Source organism: Falco biarmicus, chromosome 2, assembly GCF_023638135.1.
Source record: "Falco biarmicus isolate bFalBia1 chromosome 2, bFalBia1.pri, whole genome shotgun sequence".
Taxonomy (NCBI): Eukaryota; Metazoa; Chordata; class Aves; order Falconiformes; family Falconidae; genus Falco; species Falco biarmicus.
The window spans coordinates 17,562,357-17,581,390 of NC_079289.1; the positions used below are offsets into that span (position 1 = coordinate 17,562,357).

A 19,034-nucleotide genomic window follows, 5' to 3' on the forward strand; every position below is an offset into this window, starting at 1 on the left:
GACATTAAAGGGCAAATGAAATGGGTTTTTTTCTTCAACAGACAATTTGGAAATGAACAGTATAAATAGAACATAGTCATCACTACTTTATTTTATGTCATTCCAATCTACCGTCAATTTCTTTTCAATTCAATACAAATTCAACTTCTTTGTAACCTTGAATACCTAGAAATCTTGCATACTGAAACATGTTATTTACACTGTGTATGGCTCACAAATAATTAGAAATAAAAAGTATACAAAATGATTAAAATTTATCATTACATGAATAGCAGGAAAGATATAGTAGATGTTCTGATTAACTATAAATGGTTACATATTTGTACACATATTTCTAATGTGAAATTGCTAGATGATATATCTGATGATTTTGATCAGGAATACTGGTTCTTATGCCTGCACTACTGGAGAGGAAGCAATATTTCCAGACATAATGAGCCACTGAAGAAACATTTATGAAACTGCATAGGATGAAATGTAGTCATTTTAGAAAACAAAAATAAAATATGTGACATAGTAAAATATAAGCAATTTAATTCATGCCATACAGATACATTGTATATTAAACCAATACTGTAAGATGGCATTGTAAATAAACCATAACAGAGCTATAACATTTTAAAAATAAGCAATTCACATGGCATTTGTATCATAAAATAGCAGATGTACAATATTATTTACATTGCAAACCAAAGAGATCATAACCCCATGAAACCACAGCAAACAAATTGTTCAAGACATTGATCACAGACCTGATTCATAAAATATGTAGGAACATGTGTAGAATGTATGGAAAAAATAAGTCCTTAGATATCTGAAACGCTGCATTAGATACTGGGTATGAGACTCCCATCTACAACTACCCGATGAGGTATGGCTGCAGTACCGCCACCCTTGCTCACAACTTTGCAGGCAGCCTGGCCAAAGCACACTTTGCACGAGGCTCCTGCATCCTTTAAGTTACCTGTTCTCCTGAGCACATGCTGGACTGCAGCCTAAATGGCCCATGTAACTCAGCTTTAAATCCAAATAGGTCAGGGGAACGTGCTGTCTTGCTCCTACATAGAATGTATTACACACTAACGTGCCAGATTATGGTTCTGTTTACAGACTGAGCATTACCCAGCGAACGTAACATTTTGCAGAATCAGACCACTGATGTTTTTTGTACAGCAAGGAGTGTAGGATATGGTTTCAATGCTCTTTGCAGACTTTTAACCCAAACAAGGACTCCTATTTGGTATAATACGAGTCACATGGTTTTGCTTTGCAGGGATTATCAGGAGGTAGGAAGCCTGCAATGGTTTAGAACACAGGGTTTCTGGCACGGCACTACTGACCAAGGTTTTAACTGTGCTGCAACAACCTGCTTTATTTGTGACAACTTAGGACTGCCCCAGATCAGTCCCAATTCACAACAAGTTCTTACCACAAAACCTTGCTGGAAAGTGAACCCTACTTGCCAAGTCCCAGCAGTGTATTTGGGTATCGACCATTTCAGCAACAAAACTTTAAACAATGGTTATTAAAAAGGACAGTCACCTCCGGCCCCATGGCAGTATTATAGCTACTCAGTACAAAATTTACCTATGGAAACTCAGATACAACTCCTATGAGATGGATGATCAGCGCTGACCACTGTATTTGAATGATGTTAGTTCCGCATGTGACGATGGCAAAGAAGGAGATTTAAGAGAACATGAAGTTTGATATATGAGCTCTACCTCACAATCCCCCTCATTTCTCTTCCTTTTTTTTTTTCTTTTTTCTTTTCTTCTTTTCTTACTGTTCCAGATACTTTACATGACACGAGAGAGTAAGTGGTACAAATCATTTACACCTGCCAACATCTGAAATTCCAAATGCTGCAACTTCCATGTTTTGCCTCAGGATTTGCTAGACTGAAATGCATGACCATGTGTCTGCGCTAGCCAAGCAATATGTCAACATGCGTTGTGCCTATATACATCAACTCTACAGCATGAGATGAGTCCAGTGCACTTGCAAAGTTGGTCTGCCCCTAGCAGTAAACCCAACGTATCCATACTAAACTCTTCTCACCTGAGATACAGAATTGTTCTGCACATGCTTAGTGTGGCCTTTTATCCATGATTTCCAGACATCAGGCAGCCCAATTGAAGCTATTGACGTGGTTGAAGACATGTCAAAAAATTCCAGACAAACAGACAAAAAAAGGTATCACTGAAGAGATAAATCAGCTACTCTCTTGCATGGGAAAGCAAGTCCGCAACATACTACCAGGTGCAGTCTCTACATTGCGAGAACTTGACTGCAAAGACATGGACTTAAATTCATTTTTTGCATTTTTGAACGCTGGGAGAATAATAGTCTGGTTGGTATATTGAGCACCCGGCAGTGTAACTGAACCGGTACATTTCATAACATGTTATTGCAGTGCTTAGAAAACCAAGCTCTGTCAATGACCTCCAGTGAATTAGCTACATTTGCGACAATGAAAGTCAGTCTGGATGGACTTGGCAGCTGGACTGCTTGTACTAAGTAATTTAGACAAAGTAACCAGGGAACTATTTTTTACTTTGAAGCTACATCGGCTTCAAATGAAAAAATGTGAGGGATGAAATAAGTATTTTGTGAGCAACTGTTATGTGCATCAGCAAAGTTTAATGAAAAAATAAGATCTTAATAACTTCCCTACTGCAACACTTTTTTTAACCAAATACACACATTTCCTGTCTGTCAGATTTCTGGATTTGTCTTAGTATTCTGTCTTCTTTGATAACCTCTTCAGGGATATAGCTCTGAAATAGAGGTATCCTGTACACAATCAGGAATAAAATGTTTTTCAGTGGAGTTTCTCTGGAGAAAGTTTTTTTTCCTGGATATTGTGTTACTAGTATGACAAAAATTAATTCATGTGAGCTACCTACAAGAGGACTAGGTCAAGTAAAGTGAGAACTGTCTTGAAGGAAACCTGTATAATTATTTTTTTTTAAATCTAGATAATTTCTCCATTACAGTAGACTTCCAGACAAAATGGGAAGCAGAAATTAGAACAATATTTTATGAAGACTGATGCCAGTGTCTATGGCAAAGCCTTCATCAAATATCTGTTACAATGACTCAAGAAACTTTGTGAAACTGAGTAAGTAGTGGAAGATCTTCAGAACTTACTCAGCTGAACTTCAAAGGCGTTTTGTTGTTTTGCTGATCACTAATAACTTACAAATGAGATTTTGGATCTATTTATCTCTATGAATCAGGTACTGTGCAAAGGTCACGCACTGAAATAGCTCATTACTCTTCCCTTTCAAATGCATTAATGTGGAATTAGAGTAGGATGGAGCCCACCACAAGTTAACTAGAAGCATGAGGAAAGAGTTTGAATAGAAATGTTACTGTTAGTATTTAGACAACTGTTAGTATTCAGACAAGGCAAAGCTTCTTTGCCTGGTCCTGGTGAAGAACAATAAAACCTATTTTGATTATAAACATTTATATGAATACTAGCCTAAAACTAGAGGCATTGAAATAGAAGATGTATATAGTATATTGTATATTGCTTTTCTTATAGAGTGTACCTTATTTTTCTAATATGGTGACAAACAAGTAAAATCTTTCAGGACAAACTAAAAGGACCTCATTGTAACAAACACCATTATAGCAGGTCACACTATGAAAGCAAGATGGCAAGTCACAATGCAGTGTAGGCATGCCATTAGAAGACAATTTGGAGTACTCTTAGAAGGCTGTTTTATCCTTCTGCTATCTGCTAACAACATGCCTGCATGCGTTTTGTAAAGTTTCTTCTTCTTGTTTGAGGCCTTCAGTGGCTTTGGAAAAAGGGTAAAAAAAGCAAACTCTTTGCCCTCAGTTACACTTTGCAAGAATCTTATCACCAACGCCTACTCAAAAGGAGGCAGAAAGAGAAAATGAAGAAGCTGAACAGAACAAGGCCATTTAACAAATTGTTTCTTCTAAAGAAGGCCCAGGCTATTGGCACTGTTTGTATTTGCTAGAAAAAAGAAGTGGCTTATCAGGATGAGATTCAGAAAAGGCATTAACTGATCTCTCTACAAGATTTACAGCCAGCATCTACTTGTCCATTTCCCAGCAACACATGGAGTAAGACTCCTTACTGTACAGAGGCCTGTGTAAACAGTAACTCACAGAACAGTGATTTTGAAACAAGAAGAATAAACTTTAGACTTTTTTTCAGAAGCTCATAGGGTCACAGCTATCAAGATACACATTCTGTTACCGGAAGAGCAGTACAAATGTTAAAGCTTTTAAGACCGTATGTAGTTCACTGCACACAATTTTCCCATGGCCTACACATATGGCACATCAATTGATTACATAGACTCATTTTCCCGTAGAGGGATTAATACTGAATTCTGCTGTGTTATACTGGTGCTGTGGCCTTGAATAACTTGCTCAATGACACAACACAGGCCTGGTTAGTACATATATTATGCACTTCAACTGCTTGCAGTCAAAGACATAAATGACAGAACCAAACTTTACTGGTTTGTTTTCAAGTAGATAAGTCTTTGGTTAGTAATAAATTCAGTTGGTTTGGGGAAGCAATCATAACTGAAATAGTAATTTTCAACCAGAGGTACTTACTGTAACTTCCAGACCACTAAGACTGCCACAAGAATCCCAATAAAAAAACCTGAAATGCAGCATGAGATAGTTTGTATGGACTCTGCTTCTACTGGCAGGTGGATTCCTTTGCTGAAGAGCTAGGACAAGTTACCAGACTCGATTTCGCAAATAATCCCTTGGTTTCAATGTGGGAAGACCTTGGCTTATATACTTTGCTGAGCTTTTCTGTCCATGCTAGTTCACAGTAAAACTAACCTGCCACATCCCTTCCCAGTAGTTTGCATGCGGATGTTTTAAAATAATGTTCAGATTTACATAGTACTAAAATTAATCTCTTAACCATTATGTTGATAGAAGCGTCCAGGGACACCACCTTACCTCCTCTGCATATTACTAAAATGGAAATATTGTCATTAATTAGATTATCCTTGTATCTGTAAGAAATTTTATACAAACTGTTTCAGTTCACAAACATCACAGTGCTTTAAACACTTACAGAGCTCTAGTATTATTTAATGGCATCTAGTATTATTTTAATGGTAAGCATCCGTCGTTGGCAGTGCAAGGTTGTAATCTTGTTAGTGCAGAATGCTTGTACAAGACTCTTCAGAGAAGCTTTATAGGACACACTAAAACAGTATTACAGAATTACACAAAAAGCATTTGCACCTGGGGAGATTGGTTCATTTTGACAAGAGTGCAGACTTTGATGTGGTCAATCTTAACATTTTAGGAGTACCAGATATTTTTACCCAGCTTGCAAAATAGAGAAATTTGAAACAAGAAAAGCAGCAATTCTCAGCATTCATAAAGCGGAAATTAAAACTGCACTGCACTGAACAGCTCCTTCCCTTTGTTCTGCGCTCATTAAGAAACAGACAGCCAATATGTGGCTCATAACTCCTACTAAAAATTCCCACTCCCAAAACTGTGTCATCGTGAACTCCGGTGAACACCCATCTTCCTACAACAATCCAAGATTTTTACTCACACCTACAACTTACCTTCACATATGTCTGGCCCTGTTATTGGAGCTGTTTGTGACCATCTTAGACAGGAATTAGCCCTCAGATTTTACTTTGGCAACACTGAAATTAAAGGGAAAAGTTGAAAGATACAACTCTAAGGCATCAAAGATTAATCATCCTCTAGAGTTACCTGCAGAGGAAATAAAGATAAGTTTTAAAAAATTGCCAGCTAAATCACCAATTTCAGGGCTGCAGCAGGCTCCTGGAAGAAAGGTTTAAACAAGTATCAGAAGGATGAGATTTTCCATTCATGGTTTCACAAATTTCATGGGTTTTCCATTAGATGGGAGAGTCAGGATCACAGTGACAGACAACTGGAAAATTGTTATTAGTTCTTCCAGGAGAGATATTGCATGCAAAGTTCAATTTGTTCTCAAAGGCTTTGGGAAGAGACTGAACTATGACCTGATGGGCTCAAGCTGTGAAGTTCATGCCAATAACACTAGTTTGTTTTTCAAAAGTTTCTCCTAATCATGCATTTATCCCACAAATATAAACCTCCAGAAGATTTTTTAGCATTCAGTTCCTCCTCTAAAGTTGGCCGTAGGGGCAGAGCAAAGTGGTAAAAGGAATAAAGGGATTATTTGCGGCTGTGAAACATTGGTTGGACTCTCCAGGATAGTCATCTCAAACAGCTTAACATTTGTGTTGCATGAGTGGATTGCACAAGCAGACTATACACAGCCTTTTCAAAACACTATGGAATCCTGCAAAGGGCAACTGCAGAATTTTAGTAAACTGGGAAAGGTTAAAATCAAATCAAGAAGGAATGTAAAGTCAGTCCTAGTAGTGGAGACCACCATGTTCAGAAAAAAAAGTATTAGTTCTCTTACAATATTCAGCTGAAAAAATCCTGTGTTATTAATCTCTGGACTCTAATGTAAGTGAGTTTTAACAACTAAAAGGATGATGATGACTGTGCCTCTTGCTGAAGATGTATGCATATAACTCCTGATGCTGATTATCCTGACATTTCTATTTCACAACTGAACATTAACCCTGCAATAATAACAGTATACAGTGAATGCCAGATAAATGGTATTGATACTAATTAAAACCTAAAATCAAATGATGACCAAAGGCTTCTGCAAAAACAGAATTTGCAAAAGGACTTCAGCTTATAGGATATCTGAAAGACAATGACCATAAATACAAATATTTTTCACAGTGATTTGATTTGCTGATATAAGTTATTATTTTTACCCTACACCTGTCAGTGCCTCAGATCTGCAATGCAAAGATTGTATAAAAGGTGTGCAGAAAAGACAAATGCTACAGAAAGAATTTCCAAAGGAAGTGGTGAAGGTTATTCCTGAGCTATACGTAGGTCTGCTTCCGAATACAGAAGTAAAAGGAATTACTTAAGTCAGTACAAACTGCATGCAACTACTGCCAGCCCTGTCTTCATGTGAGACCTAACCTTCCAGAACTTTTCACCTTGACCAGACAGGCTGAGGCTCCCTGTCTGCAGTGGACTGCTGCTCTTTCAGGGTCATACACAGTACAGCTGAATTGCTCTGCTACAGAAAATAAGTAACTGAAAGAATGAAAAATAAAGAAGTGGGGTTTTTTTGGTTTGTTTTTTTTAAGTCCAGGCAAGTAGCAATACAAATTTGCAAAATCACAGCATAAAAAAGAATTCTTTAAAATGCAAATGTTTGATGCAATGAAAAATAATTATCCACTTTTTAGTAAAGATATGCTGAGGTTTGGAAAGTTGCTTTCACTGTAGCTCTGTTATTAGATTTGGGCTTTGGGAGTTTAGTTTTTATTTTTCAGATGAATCAGTTTAGCAATAAATTATCTCACACACACACACAAAGAAGATAAAAATGTTAAGCTAAAGTCTCTTTTTTTTCAGTATTCAAATAATGGCTTTAACATAATGACTTTCACTGCCTAACCTGATGTACGTGACTTTGAAAGGACTGTGGACAAACTGATTCAGCTGCTAAAGCAGCAACAACGAGCTGGATCTGGAAGGTGAATAAACCAGAAGCAAGACTAAACCCTGCCATTCTTCCAGTTGGTGACTCAGATTATTTTTAATGTGATTTCATTGGTAACTTGCTTTGAGTTGAGCATTTTTTTGTTGTTTTTTTTTTTTTTTTTCTCCAGATGTTATGATATTTTGATATACCTTCACCTCTGTTATTGCATTCATCCTTTTCTGGCAAGTGTATATTATCTATTTTTAGGTCCATGAGCTACTAATCCAGTTTCTCTGACAACTGCAATTTGTTGGAAGAAATGACTAGTTACATTGTCTCAGAGCTATGAGCCCATTTGAGAAATTAGCTTCTTAGCTGACCTTTAAAGCAAGTGAGAATAATGTGCCTGCAATACCACAGGGTTTGGATTTCATTATCACAGCAGTGTGTGTGAGACGGGATGCCCCTGCTGCACAATTCTGCCTCTCTGTTTTGTTTTCTTGGTAATTACAGAAACTGTTTACTGTACATGGAAAATCTGCAAGTTTTCTTAGCTCTTGAGGACAATACTATTTCTAATTCCTTTTCTCTGGAGAGAGTGACAGTTCATAGAGTGGAGGACTGCATACTATTGCTTCTTCCCAAGAAGAACTTTCCCACGGCCTCCCTAACCACGACTGCAGTGAAAATTGCCACAGATGCCTAAGGATCAGAGTAGCAATTTCAAACAGAAGAGAGACGTATGGGAGCAGTATAGCAGAGTGGCAGCCCCGGTCCTTCCCGCTCGCCTCGCGGTTCAGAGCCTGACCCGAGATCCTGTCAGAGAAACTGGGTACTCCAAGTGCATAACAACACAAGCGCAATTTAGGACAGGTCAGACAGAAGCTTTAGTAGCTTATCGTACTGAGAGAGCATTCAGCCAGCATCTTCCCCTCTGTTCCCCCAGTTCTTTCCCAAGTGACTGCAGAGACGACATTGTTTCAGGACAATCATTTCAATGTTAAGAAAACCAGATATGCATTCCTGGGAACCAACGGACTCCTTAAGTACCTTGCTGACTGCCACTATTCTGAGAAGGAATCAAGCAGTAAATAACAGGACAATATGGAGAGATGGCTCTTGGTGGAGCCTAAAAGAGTGGCACACCAGTATTACCTTAGACAGAAGTGAGGAGTTGGAAACAATTACAGATTGTTAGCTTTTAGTTGAAAGGAATGTTCCTTTAATCAGGATAAACTTCCTAGCCAGACCACTCAAATATTAATGATTTTACCACCATAACCCTTTGAATCTGTGGTTGGAGCCTGACCCTTGCCCCTGGTGACTTTCTGTGTATGTATGCTGTTCTATCCTATTATATCCTCTCATTCTTACCAGCAGTGGAATCCAACTCACCTACAGTATTGCAGCTTATCAGAACTAGACCTCCACACTGTAGTCACTGGGGAGAGAGAGAAGAGCACATCTAAGGCAGTGGTTTACCTCATCCTTAACACTTTCTGCAGGAATGATCATTCCTTGAGATGCCAGAATGTCTGCACTGACAGTAGAGGGAGCCGACCTGACTAGCTCAGACCAGACAATTTTTAAATACCTAAATGTAGGTTAGCTTCATTTCACTCAATCTTACAGCAATTCCCCAAAACCTTGGTGCTCCAGACATAATGGGACCCAGCACAACCTGGGCAGGGTGAGACATAAGAATACTAAGCAATATTCCAGCATCAAAAACATTAATCACTGCAACTTAGTGAAGTACTAATTTTCTAGCAAGGCAGTATAAACGGCGTGTATTGGGGTGGGAACTTTATCTGGATTGGGCTTTGTTTAGACTTCAGTAAAAGGCACAATGCTGACACACATTAGGAAGTGCATTTAAAGCTTTGCTTTGGGAAGCAAAAAGTCTCCCCGAATACATGCTAAACCAGCTAAGTTAACGTCTAGGCCTTACCTAACACGATCTGCTTGGCATGTCTGCAGAAGGTGGTTGGTGAAACACTGCTCTCTTTGAAATTAACTATAAAGTACTGTTGGTTGAATGTACTTTTCAAAAATCCACATATAGGACTGTTTCTGAAGGAATGGTGTGAACTGTAGATTATGTCATAGACTTTGTATCTTTTTGCTATGATACAGCAGCTTTCCAAGTTTTCTTTCAGTTTAGGAATCCCGAAACAATATTTATTTACAAAGCAGAAGAGCATCTGTTTTTTTAAAGTGCTAACGTTTAAGTACCATATTGCTACACACTTTTCGAAAGACATTCTTACTGTCACCTCCAAATTTCTACCAGTTGGCCAAGTACCTCATTTGTACTGTTTCACATCTAATTTTGCATTCAGTATCAAAACCCATAGAGGGATTCTGAGTCCTACCTCCAGAAAAGTCAAATGATACAAAAAAATGGGACATTCGTCTTTGCATTTTGCATTTAGAATTACTAGACTTTCTTTTTCCCCCACAATTTTTCTCTGCAACTAGAGATTCAACTCTCATTAAAAATACAAAGCAACTTTCCCTCCTCTGAAAACAGTCCACTTCTCATGCAATTCCACTAAAACTCTAAGGACTGTGGACTTTAAAATTCACCCTAATGCCTTGAGAGTTTATGACATTATGTACAGCACTTTTTTGCATTTTGCATCATACCCAGAATACTCTCTGGGTCACCCAGCTTCCAAATACATGAAAGCTGAGAATCAGCAGCACGTCTATGTGCAGCAGCTCTTTCTCACACACATACTTCACTTTCTTCAGATGCTTTCTCTCTGTTAGCCTCTTACCTCTACACTTGCAGGACCTGTGAGAAGTTTCTGGAGAGGAATGTTTACACGCTTAAACACTGGCAAACACATAAAGGTGTAATGAGAAAGTAAATCTTAGACTCAGCTTGACACTACCTCAGTAGATGAGCTAAATTGTCTGGAGTTGGCTGGGCAGTGTTTTATTCCTTAGGATTCCTCAGAATATTGTAAAGGCGGGTAACAAGCCTCATCTCCAGTGAAGATAGGACATTGATGCACTAACAGAAACACATCTGGAAGCACCACCTCAAAAAAAGGTGTAAAAAACTGCACAGATAAGAAACAAGTCCATATTTCATCATCCAGCAGACATTAGCTCTAGGAAAATGCACCTTTACTGCCGGTTGGATATTTAGAATTTGCTTTCATACATGATTATGAACATAATTTCAAAGGAACATAAATCATATGGATTTATAACCTGCATTTCCAAAACTTATTTAGTCATTCAGAACCTCAGAATCATTCAGCAAAGTCAGGTTCAATGTTCAGAAAGAGGTTGTGTTTAAGCAGAGAAAATGGGATTGTGAAGTTTGAAAATTTTACATCTTCCTTCTTAGTAAATGTAAATAACCAAATACCCTGAACCTGTAGAGCTTAAGCATAGTTTCAGAATGATTTCAACAATCTGAAATGTCATAGAAACTTTTAAAATAAATATACCTGTCTGCACCTCTTTTCTCTTTTCCATATGATCTGTTCCCTCAAGCAATGGCTCACTTTATAAAAAAACCTCTCCTTGATAGTTATTTATTCCTAGCCATGTTCTTCTGCAATAAGTTCATAAACTCTGATACTGATTTAACTGTATGTTCCAGTTTCATTAGGGAAAGAAAATATAATACCTTAGAGGTATACTGGTAATAAAGAAATGCTGAAATGGATTAAACAGTATTCCTCACCTCTGGGTATTAATCCATTTTAGCACCTATTCACTGTTGTGTATAAAGCAGAAATTATGCATTATATATACCTGCCTGTTTTATTGCTCATATTTATAATTCCTGGGTATATCTTACATATGTTACTGGTACTGTTGTTCTAGGATGGGAGACTAGTCTTACTCAGTGGGTAGTCTTTTAAATACTCTGTTTACAACTAAAACTCTTTTCTAATTCTGGTCTCTAGTTCTGGTTTTGCTCTTCCATATTTAAGTAAGCAGCAACATGCATTTTTATAAAACTGACAAAAAGACAACACCTGACAAAATCAAATTGTTTCACTGCATACTCTTCTCCTATGGGGAAGAGGATGGAAGGACAAACAATAGATGACAGGGTGTTATTTTGCCATTTAATGTTCTGCTAAAAGGCAGTTTCTTAAGATGACAGGTGGTGTACAAGATTCTACGCAGAACACACTAGCATGGCTTTACTTATTGCTTCAAGAGTAGTCTTTAGGGAGTACTGCTAGGGAATAATTATCTAGAAAACAAATAGTTCAATGTGAGACCTTCTGCTAACGGAAAGTTAATTTTGGGCCTACAAATTCACCAAAACATTAAAAATGTACATTACTGATAAACTGGCAACTATCTTTCTGCTGTTTAGAATTTATGTATTTTCTTACCATCTTTACTACAGGATAACTAACAAAGGCTTATGTAGGCATTCTGGCATATAGTTCAGGTGAAGGTGGCACAAAGGTTTTGCATAATTGTTCTAGGACCTCAAAGCTCAAAATCTGTTCTAAATCACAGTCCTAACGGCATCCAGGAGTTGTGATTGGCAGTGCTGTTACCATATGTAAAGGGTTCAGACATCAGAAGGAAGAGATTTCCAGAACTACAGTAGTGCCCATTCTTGACAGTCACCATGGCTACTGTACCAAACCTTTATTTATTGTGAAATGTGCTTGTCTATCCCTGTGCAACTTAGTTGGATCCAATTTATTTTGGCCAATGCAAAACTCTGAAAAGTAGCAAGACTACAAGATTTGAGACACAACACTTGGGCTGGGAAGAGCTTAATTCAGTGGGATCAATCTCACTTATCTTGGTCATCTTAAAAGTAGATGTCTAGTCTAAGTTTGCCATCTGTGGTCACTGAGAAAAGGTCACTGAGGAAAACACTCGGGAATTTAGGCAGCCTCATGCTGTGTCTACAGCAGAGGGGACAAGTGCCTGAAGCACTTACTTGCCCCCCAGTCTTCAGAGGAAACTTGATTCTTGGAATGCTAAAGCCAAAGTGCGCCAGAGAGCTGAAGGCAGAAGTGAGCACTGCTGCAGCAGAGGCAGTGTCCCTCTTGACGCCCTTTCACTCTGTTGTCTCCCTGTTAGCCATAAGGCAGGGAAAAGCCACAAAGCAGGGAAGACACTTAGTTTTCTGAAATCCTGCGTCTTCTTTTTTTTGCCCAAAATAAAATATGTTCAGCCTCACTCTGCCTTTAGAAATTAAATCCCAGGAGCAAACAGCTGGTTTAACATCTGCCTCCACTTACCCTTTTGTTAAGGCTGCCAGCAAAGGTGCCACTTTGCATCACTCAATGTATTGGCCTCTCTAATGTGAACCGCAGCCCACAGGGACGGAGACTGAGATGCCTCATGCTGTTTTTCAGAGGCCATTTTGTTGCTATAGTGACACAGTGATACTAACCTGGACCACAGATAACTGGAGGTCAACCTTTCTAAACCAGAGGAACAAGTAAGCATCTGCAGAGGTGAATGATCTATTGCCTGTGACTGAACTGTTATGCTCCCCAGTTTCACTCTTTTGCTTGCTTTCATGCATGATTAATAGCCAAGACATAAAAGATCAATCATGTATATGAGGTTAAACAGTTTACAGATTTTTGTTGTATGGCTGCTCATGCATTGCAAATTAATAACATTGTTAAGGAGTAACTCCTAGCTGCACTGATAAATTTAATGCTTGGGAAAGTTAAAAACATGCCATGGACTATTAATGTACTGACTTCTCTACCCAAATCCACCAATTAGAACTTGCACTGCAGTCTCCTTCTTTTCTAAGGATGTGAGTGCCTGCCATGTCACTGTAGCAGTTTTGTCTTTACTGCAAAGAAGAGTAAGATCAGCCCTTTTTTTAATCCCAGTTACTCTTGTAAAAGCCATGTCAACAACAGGTGCTCATATGAACAGTATTATTGGAATTATTCACTATCTGTGTCACATACAGGATGCTATGGGAAGAAAAGTGAAGGTCATTTGAAAAGCAGAAGCCTGACCAAGAGCAGGAAATAAATGCAAGGTGATGGAATTATGAACAGTAGCAGGAACTGATCAACTCCTGTCTGTTGTGTCTCCTGCACACTCAGCATCTTCAGCTCATCCACAGCCTCTACTGTCACTGGCACCCCCAATGCCAGTAAAGTGCTACGAATAGTGTAATACCTTGAAGGAAGGGAACGAACCATTTCTGAGTTTGACAAGCCTTTTTATGCTTCTTGTTTTGTTGCTAATTTAAGCATGTTGCTGTTTCTGATATTACACATACATAATTTTGGAAAAGATCACCAGAACCCAAAAATGAAGGCAGAAGCTCTGAGACTGCACTAGGACAGGGAATTAGCTCTCCTCAGTGAGCTCTAAGAACTCAGCAGAGGTGAGGTAGTGGCCAGAGACTGAAAGAGGAAACCCCAAAAAATTACATAAATTTGCTATGCTGCTTGCTGTAGGATTGCAGACTTCTTGGCAGGACAGTTTGCATAAAGCATGCAAGTGTGACAGCTTACGGCAGCCGAAGAATCTGAAAGCTGTCCAGCAGTTAAACTTGCCCCGACAACTGATGCAGGTTTCATACTCATTTGCAATTCAACACAGCAGTTTGGGGTGTTTGGTTGTTTTTGGGTTTTGGGGTTTTTTTTTCCCCCATTAATTTTTAAATCATCTGGGAGAAGGATCTATTCATAGGAAGAAATGCACAATGTGAAATTAGTTAGCAGAGTTTAAGCCTCGGTGCAGTGTTGATACTTCTAAATGCATGCAACATGTTATGGTTCTGCACTGCTTGCTTTATACAGAAAAAAATGAAAAAGGGATGTTAATAGAAAACATATAAAAAGTGGTTATATACATGATACTGCTGTTGGGCTTGGTAGGGAACACCGTAGGCACAGGAGGAGATAGCATTGTGAAATGGCATATGAACACACATGAACTGAAGTAGGACCTGCTAATGGCTCAACTACAAGGATTTAGTTCTCGGAATAGGCAATTCCCATACAAGATTTCCAAGGTTTCAAAAGCTTTGGTTTTCTGTTTGTACAGGCATGTTTCCAGGCTCCAAAACGTCTTTCCAAACAGACTCAGATCTGAAACTGGATGTGGGAATGCGCAGTGAAGCCAAAACCACAACCAGTTAATGGCTATTGGCTCTTTGGAATTGGAAAAGAAATATCCTGTGGGACCTTGCAAAAACCCACACTTTGAGAGCCCTGGGTTAGAAGCAATTCTCCCATGCAAAGGCTTTTGTCTTTGAATGGAAGATATTATCAGAGTGATGCAGAACAAAATTTGTCCACCATTCTACCACTTCCATCACCATTTCCTTCCTTCTCTGAGTTCCTGATCTCTATGCACTGCATCACAGAGGAGTCTGTGTGATGGGGACCTTCAAACAGATAGAAAAATCTGACACAAGAGTTGTAAAAAGCACTCTGGGGGGAATGACTGTTGCCTTTGTTTACTTAGGCTTCATGACTTTTGTACAAGTAGTTGGCCACTGGGTCCACCTCTGTGGTCAGTCCATGGTCTCTGGTCCCTCTGACAATGGAGTAGAGGGAAGCTGCATGGAACAAGTAAGCATCAGAGAAACCAATGACTCCAGGTATGGTCTTCCCATCATCCTTCCTCTGCCTTGTACAGGCAATATACAGTAGATCTCCTCCCTCTATCTTCAGAGAGGACGGATTTGTTTTGTACAGAAACTCAAAGACAGCAGATGTTGCTACTTGCAGCTATGTGAAGAAACACAGGCATGTAAATTCTTAATCAGAGGAACAAAAGATCATCTGTTTTATAAGAAGGAAAATATTAGAAGAAAATTCCATCTATAGTATGTGATTTCTGTATCCACTTTGTCACCTTATCATCCCAAGGTATAAAAACTCTTGAGAACCTTTTCATTTATGAAGACAATGCCAGGCAAATAAGACCATTTTCCCTATTACTAAAAGAGTTAAGGAAATGTTGAGTCTGGCTACCATCTAATTGACTTCAGAGCATCAACCTTGATAATAATTTTCATTTCACGTCACAAAGGTGTCCAACATAACAGACTTGCAACCTAATACTGAAGGCCACAGATGCAACTACTAAGTTAAAGAGTGCTGAGATTTCATTTTACATTTTCCTCACACTGAGACAGAAAAATGTCCCTACACTTTTTTTATTAACTTCCCTTGTCATAACACAGAAACCAATAACACAATACTTTGCATCAGTGCTGAAGTTCTGGATGTGTTACCTTTACGTAAGCTTATAAAAAGCAAAGACTATACATTCTTATACAGTAAATCTATTCTAATTTGGGGAGCTAGATGATTTATTTGCAAACATTGTCATTGTCTCCATGGTGATGCCGACACTATTTTTCAGGTTTTGCACTGATCTCTACAATTATAAATTTCCTTATAGAATAAACAGTCTCTGAGAAGATGAGGATGGTAATACAAATTTTTTTAGATTGCTTCTCCAATTTGCTAGTAGAATTATCATTTATCCATCATTTCTCATGAAAATACTACCAGAGATCTACGAAGATCAGCCACAGAATTAATTTAGACATTCCCTATCAACAACGGTGAGAGAGAAGTTATTGAGTTACAAGCTCTTGGTCTGAACCTCTACAATTGTTCTCTTTACACAGGACTATGGGTGGTGAGAAAAGAGTTTGGCTAGAGAGATTTGTACTCTGACATCAGCATCTACTGAACAATGAGGATGTGCCAGTGAAGTCAGAATGAATTCTTAACCTATTGATAGTTATCTGAAAAATTTTCACTCTAGGAAACTAGGTAATGACATCAAAACCAAGCTTTGTTAGCTAGGACGTGGTGTTCCTCTTCAGTGGTGAAACATGAACTTTGTTCTTCTATGATCCTTGCATGTCTCGCTGGTGTTCCCAGGAAAAAAAAAAGCATGCTACATCCTGTATATGTGCAAACTAATGGCTATAGGCTAAACCTTGTTGTCCTATGCAAAAAAATCTCAGATCTGTAGTCTGGATGGAAATTCTTAACTTCAAGTTTTTTAAGTCATTTTTCAGATAGGCCATAGAGCTGCAGATGCTGTTTATCAGGGTAGATAAAAGATTAACTCCTCCAATCCCAAGGATGCTCTAATATCAATGGAAGAATAACATCAGTGTTCCTCTAGAAAGTGAGGGAATTTCCATTTAAGTAAGTTTCTGGGCTAATTCCCATGCATCTATCCTCTTCAAGCAAGAAGAAAAACACCCCTGCATAGTAAGTTCAGATGTCCTCTAAATTCTGTATAGGTTCAAGATAGTCCTTTCTCACCCAGAAAGGCTTCATGGAAAGGAAGCCTGAAACATGTTCAGCACGGCCTAGTGCTGCCATGCTGACTTGTTCCCACTCTAACATGAGCTACTGATCAAAGGGAAGAAATACAGCACTGTCATTCCTTCCATGCGGTGAAAGTTATTTACTTATTTTCAAAAAGCCACCTCAATTTATGACTACTAAACCCATGAGTAAACTCTAATTTCTGGTCTGGATTACAGAAATACAGAGCTTCTCATGCTTTCTAGCACTGTTGAGAGTCTTATCTTTGATTTCAGTGAGCCTTGATCAGGCCCACACACAGCTAAGCCACTCTGGAATCACTGCACAAGTGTTAACTAACAATCTGCAACAGCAGAACATCAGCCTGCTTCAGTACCACCCTAACAGAGGTACACCTGCAGAGGTAAACTGACTGCCATTATTTTTGAAAAGGAAAACCTGAGAAATAAACAATGCCCCAAAATGTGCTTATTAGGGGACAGATAACCATCTTGTTTCAATTGGATTCATCGAAGACAATGAAGATATATTAATTTTCAACAGCTAAGAATTAGCCTTTTTTTTTAAAAAAAAAAAAATGACATGTGCTCATCCAGATCTTGAGCTTCCATTTGCATTAAACCTGGGAAAGTATTGTCTTTCCCTTTTCAGTGTTTTTTTCATCTACATTAGATAAAGCAGGGGACCTTTCAGCCAATCCAGCAATAGAGGAAATTTCCAGATGAATAATCATTAATAGCAGATAGGATTTTCAATAATAGAACTGGAGTAGGAGCACAAGTCCTATTAAAAATATGTGGAAAACCACTCTCCAGAGAGCTTCCAGCACCTGCTGGAGTTCCTCAGAATACATTTTGACAAGATCAAATTTTTTAAAAACGCCCAGGACTTCTACCAAAAATCACTTTGGATGATAATTTTGTGGGAAGCAAGCCCCACTGAACAGAACTTCTCTGTTTGCCAATACATTCTAAACTTTGTCTGCATTGTCCTGGAAGGACTGGACATACAGCACTGTAGGACAAATACTGAACATTATTTTATATAAGCAAGTCAATGCTCATCTAAAGCTTTAGCATAAACATCAGGTAAAGAGATTTACCAAAGTGTTTCTTACTGTAAAATATCAATATTTTTGTTGCCAAAAAAGTCAAAAAATGACTTTTTCCCACTTGTATAACAATAAGGTCTGATAGGTAGAATGTATGAAATATACAGTAGCTTCTTCTGAAAAGCTATCTAAGCTCACTCAGCTTACAGTATGTGGAATGTAATTATCCAGAAAGTGAAATATGTATAAAAATAGGTAAAATTCCTACAATATTTGTATTGAATTATAATTCCTCCTGCCAGGAAGGTTACAACAGGTCTACAGTATATGTATGAAATGTTTTTTTCATAAAGTTAAAAAACATCATTACCTTACTGAAGAACACATTAAATGTAGGAATGCATAATCAGAACTGACTCTCAATTCTGCTTAGCTGGTGCAAATCTACAGAGAACCATCATCCTTTCTGCACAAAACAATACCAACCTCTAATTTGAGAGTTGGGATTTATTTTTTTTTTGTTTGCCATAGAGGGGCCAGACTGAAGTTTATGAAAGAAATTCCTCTGGAAGTGGAAGTACATTGTTTAATTTTTTTTTTCCCTATCTCCACTTTGTTTACTGACACCAGTCACCCATCTTTAAAAATTATTATTGCCTGACATTACACGGAGCTTTTACTGCTTGTTCAGAACAAAGCAGCAAAATAGAAAGAACCTCCAACTCCCCTGTCATGACCCAGTTCTGGGCTTGTGCTTTTTTGACAAGTCTTTGATCTGCAGCAGGCCTCATAGGCTAGTCTCCCGGAGGAACATGGTGCCAATGTTATAAGAAACCTTTCTCACTCTGGCAGATGTGATGGAGGGTTTTGGTGGCTTCTGACCACTTCTGACCTCGAGGAAGTAACAGATCCCAGGAATTTCCTTTGGAAAGTTTTCTGGAAGCTCTTCACGGGAACGAGGGATAAAAATAAAATGTTCTTCCTTTTTCAACAGCCTAGGAAAAAAAAACCAAAACAGAGGGATATATAAAAACTGTAAAACACAGTCCAGAAACATCTTTTTGGAACAGATTGAGCCTATGTAGTCTCTAATAAAATATTAGGTTAAAGTATTATGCAGCATCTAAAAAAATCCTAAACCAGGATT

At 38.4% G+C, this 19,034-nt stretch overlaps 1 protein-coding gene across 1 annotated transcript in view; it reads right to left on the reverse strand.

The window, feature by feature from the left end:
* Positions 1–62: 62 nt before the first annotated feature.
* Positions 63–19,034, reverse strand: part of GUCY1A2 (guanylate cyclase 1 soluble subunit alpha 2) — a 178,081-nt gene continuing 159,109 nt past the window's right edge. Inside the window, exon 8 of the mRNA XM_056327914.1 lies at positions 63–18,882. Coding sequence (XP_056183889.1) covers positions 18,675–18,882 — 208 coding nt within the window. The 3' untranslated portion in view covers positions 63–18,674. The remainder of the gene's footprint in view (positions 18,883–19,034) is intronic.